Here is a 6,417-nt window from a genome sequence, read left to right as displayed (position 1 = left end):
ATCGTATCTTATCGGTTAAGTGCGCGGTTGGGGTCGTTGATAGGCTAGAAAGACGAGGTCAGCCCATATGACAAGGCACTGAAGCACATCGATGACCATGGCATTGACCATCATTTGGATATGGCTCGAGATATGAACAACATGACTCTGTTGGAGAGGGCGAGAAATAGACTGAAAGAGAAGGACTCTTTCCGAGGATTCGGAGAAAATGCGCCTTCAGTTGTGACCTTCCTAACCTGGAAGGTGGAGTAGATGTCTCCAAATCAAGGAAAGCGCCGCCTCGTGACCCCAACCCGTCAGATGCACGCGCGTGATCCCGAAAGATTAATGTCACTGATCGATCGATAAGATATTGTCTAAAGAACTACACTACAAGCCGGTGGAGGAAACTTTGGAGCTTATCCACTGTCCCCTGGAATTCTGTTCAGGTACAGTCCAAAACAGGCAGGATAGACGCGAAAAGAAGCATCCGACCCAGACTTTTCTCATCGGCATCTCAATCGCCGAGACGAACCACCTCTGTTCCCGCACCGAAGACGGAGAGCAACTGCGTCATCCACTGCTTTCCCATCACCGCGTAGCAGTATCTTATTTAAATTCATAATTTAGCTTTAAAGGCAAGAGAAGCTCAGGTTCTCTGTTGCATCCTTAAGCATTTTGGCTAGTATTCGCTTTGTTAACTTTGCGCTGCTTCTACTAGCTCTTCTGCTCCCATCAGCAGTGCGGATCTAGATCTTTTCTTTACTTGCTCAGCACAACACCATGGTGGTATTCGTGGACTTGGACCATGATACATTCAGCAAGAATCAGTTCTCGCATGGGCCCGATGCTTTGCCGCATCTCTTCGCTGAACCGGGGAAGTCGACATTGTCCAAGTTGATGGTTGTCGGAGCTCCACAGTCCGCAAAGCTGCCTACTGACGATGATATTTCCACCGACCCAACACGCGATGCTTCACAGTCTCAATTGGAAGAACAAAATCTAAATCAAAATGCCTTCTCCGCTGCTTTGGGCTGTTATCCGTACGCAACACTAGTGAACCAGGTCACGTTGTGTCTGGTTCGGTATTGTGGTGCTGACTAGAAGATTCAGGATCGTTAAAGAGATCGCCCGATCAGTGGATCTCAACACGCTGCACGCCCTATCTCGGACATGCCGCCAATTCCATGCGAACCTGGTACCCTACCGCCACCAACTAGTCAAGCAAACCCTACGCTGCGAGAATGAATACATCGAGACGCTGTCAGACCTACTACGTAGCGGTACCCCGATCCCCGACAGCGTCAAGTCCGTGATCCGACTTCTGAGCAAAGAGGCCAGGGGCTCTGGGCGTCTAACTGCCGGCAAAGTTGCCAAATGTGCTCGAGACATGGTTGGCGAGTGTCGGCGATGCTCCAAAGTGGTTTGTCGCGTACGTTGATTAGAATGAATTGCCAAAAGCATAGCAATACTAACAGCCCTGTCTAGAATTGCACAGCCAAACCACCAACCAGCAATATGCTGAAGAACCGCATCCGTCGTCTCTGCAACGCCTGTCAGACAGCCCCGCTAGCCGATCTTCTTGCCTTGTCTCCTCCGAGCCTATCTGCCTATGATACCCAGCCTTTGTCATCCGAGCAGCCTAGCTTTACAACTGAAGCTTTTCAGCGTACTCCTTGTTCCTGTGCAGACTCCGTCTGGCTCTGTCATCAGTGCGGAATGTTCGTACGCAACAGTGACACAACGTACCGCCGCGTATGGACATGGCGGACCAGATACAGTACCTACCTGGGAGGGCTAGGCACTGGTATTGGTGAGGGCTGTCAGGGCGTCAAATGCGGTCGTGGAGAAACTTGCTTGGCGGCTCAAGAAATCGAGCTCGAAGTAGAATGCGAAGCAGACGGGTCTTCAGGCAGTCCACACGGAACTGGATATGGAAATATGGAATCACATAATCATCCGAACGACCGTCGGGACAGCCGTGAAGAAGAAGAGCCCGGGTATTTCCGACAAGAGATCATCGGAATTGGAGGTGTGGTCAAACATAAAGCCAAGAAACGGGTTATGGTGGGGGCCTGTGTCGTTGAACACGAGGATGAGAGAGAAACAGGCCAATATTTGGCACGTGAAGAGGCTGGGCAACATCGAAGCTGGTGTGGATGGTGCTGGAGAGTGATTCCATCCCAGAGCGACTTACACAAGTGACTCAGACGTCGAAGGGTTTGTTTCAAGTTTCGCATCGCATAGCTAGCAATTGATTTTCTATCACAAGCATCCATCGTACATACATCTACATCAATCAACCCTTCAACCGCATCAAAAAAGAGCAACCCCAACCCTACAAATACCAAACAACCCCAAATCTCCCAGAAATAGCACGAAACAAACGCAACTCCCCAGCCGAATTCCCAACCCACCCAAGAACCCCGCATGCCAAAAAGGCAATCTAGCATTAAGCTCGGGGGGGAAACCTGGCTAATGATCCTTCAGGCGTATCCGATCCGGAAATAGATTCTGCATCGGGGAGGCTGTGTTGTTGGAACAGAGGTGGTTGGTATTGAGTTCGGAAGGATTGGGGCTATGGAGCTTAGGTCTATCTCGCGAGGAGGAGATCGTTTCCTCCCCCCCCGCCTCAGTGATCGAGGGTGAGTATGTACGTACGTACGTACGTACACACATTGTATATGTGGTTCTGTGTTTTGTGGATGTTGCATTAGACTCGAGTTTGGGTTTCACTGGGGGAGATCTCGTATTTGGGTGCTACTGTTACACCGTGGGTTTGAGGTAGGATATTACTATATTTACACATTGTATGGAAGATGCAGGATGGTAACTATGATCGAGTAGAAGAGGTAGATTTCAAAGTGGACCAAAAGTCTAGATATATTTGGTTTGAAATAAAAAGGGCAGAGCAGCAATATATACTATGCCAATCAGCCTGGGGTATAGAAATACATCAATTCATAAGATAAGGAGAATGTCCAGCACATAGGAAAAAAAGAAAAGAAGAACAAAGGAAATTCCGGCCGTGACAAAGGAAATACGTTCCCTCCCTCCAAAAAAAAGAACCCGTTTATGTTTTCCAAAGTTGCGCCGCCGCCCTATGAAGGCCATCAGGGATGGCGCAGAAGAAGAAGAAGGAGAAAAGAAAATCGTGCTGGTTCTGTAACACAGTAGCAGGCCGCGGGTGGAATCGAAATGTTCCTCGGATCCATTTTTAGAATCCCGGGAGTAAGTCCTGGATCTCGTGGGGTCCATCTTAATTTGGCCTGGAAAGTCGTCCTGAGTGATAACGGCTTGTGTAACCGTGATCGTTTCTCGGGAATCGTTTTTTTTTTTTTTTTTTTTTTACTGGTGGTACAGCAGGAGAAATGACGTGCAATCCGTTCCGGTGGTCCCTTGGGTTTCCTCCAAAAAACGCCCGTCTCGCTTGTCCGTGGTATAATGTGCACGGCAGCGAGTAGCAGGAAAAATCGTACAGTAAAATCAAGATTGGGGCGGTTTTGCGTCAATGTGTCTCAATGGTAGCGTGTGCGATTGGTTTATGGTCATCGTAAGTTTCTGCATTGGCCTCAAATCGTGAATGACTTCCAGGACACTGGAGGAGGGAACTGTGTCCCAGATGGAAGCGCGGGCTCATCATAGTTGAAATGGTGTGCGGCTGGCCAGGTTGGCGATGGGTATTGGCAGTGGAAGGGCTGCTTGCTAGTCAGCTTTCTATTGTTGGTGTTATAGACTGGGGTTGGCTTACATCGTTCAGAGGGACAGGCGCATAGCTTGGCGTGGCCAATGGCCCTTCTGATTGGTCCCAGCACCGCAAGCTTGCATGCATGGGCATTGGTGAGGATGATAACTCGCTGTCGATGATGGGTTCCGGGTATTGGTCGCAAACCGCTGTAGGCGTCGAAGCCACAGATGACCGAGGGTGAGACGGGATAGATAGCGTTGCACCGTCTGAACAAGGAGAAGGACAAGCCTCAGGGCTCGAATAAAATTGGCTGTCCTCGATAGATTCATGAATGTGGTGCGGGGGGTAGAGGGGCGTTTGGTGCTCCGACGGCATGTTCATCCCCATCCACATGAGACCACTGTCGCTTGCTAGGTCTGGGTGAATAGGCGGTGCCACGAGGGATCCAATTGACATAGAAGTCGTTGGTTGAGTTGCAGCAAGATAGTGGCCCGCAGTGGGATCAATGGGTGCGGCCTTGGGCAAGTAATGAGATTCAGATACCATTGGGATGTGACTCTGTCGTCCCCATTGCGCGTTGTTCATCTGAGTCTCAATTTCACTGGAACATCGTTCATTAGCCGGTACTCAACCGATACTCAAGATCAAGTCAGACTCACTGTCTTTCTACGTGGCGTGCCAGTAAGTCAGGACGGTGAAACGCCTTTTTGCATCCCGGGTGGGTGCAACGGAACACTGCCTCAGGGTTGTGGTTGAGTTCATGTCGCCGTCTATGTTCCGCTCTGGTGAAGACCTAGGTGGAGGTTAGTCGGAGTTAATCGTTTGAATGTAGGGGTCGACGGACCTTGTTGCATCCTGGGAACTCGCAGGCGTGTACCCGTTTACCCTTCTTCGCTTTACTGATGCGATGGGTAGTTGGGGTATAGGTGATTGGAAGAGGAATCTCTGCTTGAGTGTTGGTCCGGCGCATTGTGGTGGTAGTCTTCTTAGATGAAGACTTGTTCTGTGCTCGAGAAGTGGAAGGGGCAGAAGTCATTGCTGTTGAGGAAGTGCGTGGAGAGTTGAGGACTGTTGACAGATGGATAGGCGAGTGGGGAGAAGATATAGTTTCGGTTCCTGGGGCAGATCCTCTAGCCATGATGCAACGACTCAGGTGCCTGTCAGAAACAGAAGACGGTGTGGTATGGGGGCGTGTGGGGATGGTGGTGGGCTGTGATGCAGGTTCGTATATTGTCTAGTATAGAAATAATTTTATAGGGCGGAAATGGATGAGATCAGACGGTCCGACGAAAAATAAAAATAAAAATAAAAAAATGCCTCGCATATGCAAGTCAAATTGATGCAGTGAGATCCAGGGGAGACGAGGAGAGACAATCTGAAACAGTCGGAATGATGGCAGTAGAGTGCTGAGGATGCTGAGGAACTGATATAGAACCGTCAGAGTGGAATATGCGAGGTACCGAGTCAGATGGTGTCGCCAGAGATCTGCTGCAGACCCTTGCACGGGCGATGACGGTAATAAAAAAAAAATGAAAAATAAAATAAAAAAAATCAATAAATATGAATATCAATTATAATTAGTCTTTTTCATAAGACGAATGAATTAAATTAAACCGAGGGGTGTGTTCTTTGGGAGAATAATAGGATTGTCATTAAACATAGCAAGCACAATCACAAATAGATAGGGTAAGCGAACAAGTGCTGATCGGTCTGCAGGATGATCATACCAAAGGGCAAAAGAAATTAAATAAACCGGAGAACATGATGGCTATGTAAATGAAAAGCCTCAAGAAGACATGCATCCACTTACGGAGCTAACCAGGAATTAAGAGGATAAAAAAGAAAAGAAATTAAAAATCATAAACAGGGAAAAGAAAAAAAAAATTGAAAATGATATTAAATTCAAATGAGTCAAAATCATATGGATAAAAATACAATCCTGGAACAGTAACTTAATATTTTCTGCGTTTACTGAATTGGACTCATGTTATTTTAGTTCTTTTTTCTTTTCTTCTTCTTTTGTTTCTTTTTTTTTTTTTTTTCCTTTTTCCTTTTTCCTTTTTTATACAGTTGCCATGCGGCGTGAGAAGCCAGGGATCTGATTGAAGGGAAACAAGCATGGGTGTATAATCCACTGGAAAACCAACAGACAAGACCCGTATTGACTGGTGCGGCTGAGGCGCAAAGTTGGGGGAAAGTATGCCTGACAGACAGATTATTTTTATTACACCCTTACTCCATTCGTTAGTAGTCAATTCGAACGGTACCACTGGGCCGACTAAAAGTTAGAGCGACAGGGATCAGGCCCAAATACACTTCAACGGCTTTCTGTTGGTGTGATTCCACTGCATCGCGAGACCACCAGCAGAGCCATGGTTGCTGGATCTTCATTCCCCAGCGCCACGATGATCCGGAAATATTGACCTGTAATTCATTTTAAACCAATCTATTTGGGTTAGAAGAGAAAGGAGGATTCAGGAGAAGATGAAGGCCAGACTCAACGTGGACCATTCTCGGGTCACATCGAGCATCTTCAACAACCCTAACACTGGGTACGAGGGTTGATTTTTAATCACTACCATGACTAGTCGGAGAAGTAGCTGGAGCCCTAATCCAATGATTTTTGGAAACTTCAGAACCACCACCACCACCAGACAAATATATCTGATCACAAGTAGTATTTCAGGCCACCGATATGTAGCATAAGATTTGGCAGATAGGCGTATAACAACCGGTACGGTTGTTAAGGA

The 6,417-nt window shown here is 47.6% G+C and overlaps 2 protein-coding genes across 2 annotated transcripts; one reads left to right on the top strand and one right to left on the bottom strand.

Annotated features, from left to right (window-relative positions):
- Positions 1-762: 762 nt before the first annotated feature.
- Positions 763-2,184, top strand: ANOM_011564 (uncharacterized protein; the record flags this gene model as incomplete). The annotated part of the gene is made up of 3 exons (XM_015556820.1): positions 763-1,022; positions 1,093-1,411; positions 1,468-2,184. The coding sequence occupies 3 exons, from the start codon at positions 763-765 to the stop codon at positions 2,182-2,184; spliced, it is 1,296 nt and encodes a 431-aa protein (XP_015401055.1).
- Positions 2,185-3,551: 1,367 nt separating this feature from the next.
- ANOM_011563 (putative C2H2 finger domain protein) lies at positions 3,552-4,805 on the bottom strand (the record flags this gene model as incomplete). Its single annotated transcript, XM_015556819.1, has 4 exons — positions 3,552-3,677; positions 3,731-4,268; positions 4,327-4,460; positions 4,512-4,805. The coding sequence occupies 4 exons, from the start codon at positions 4,803-4,805 to the stop codon at positions 3,552-3,554; spliced, it is 1,092 nt and encodes a 363-aa protein (XP_015401057.1).
- Positions 4,806-6,417: the final 1,612 nt, after the last annotated feature.

This window comes from Aspergillus nomiae (assembly GCF_001204775.2).
Source record: "Aspergillus nomiae NRRL 13137 chromosome Unknown contig00686, whole genome shotgun sequence".
Taxonomy (NCBI): domain Eukaryota; kingdom Fungi; phylum Ascomycota; class Eurotiomycetes; order Eurotiales; family Aspergillaceae; genus Aspergillus; species Aspergillus nomiae.
The sequence above is the reverse complement of the archived record's forward strand: the minus strand, read 5'-3'. Positions and strand labels throughout refer to the sequence as shown.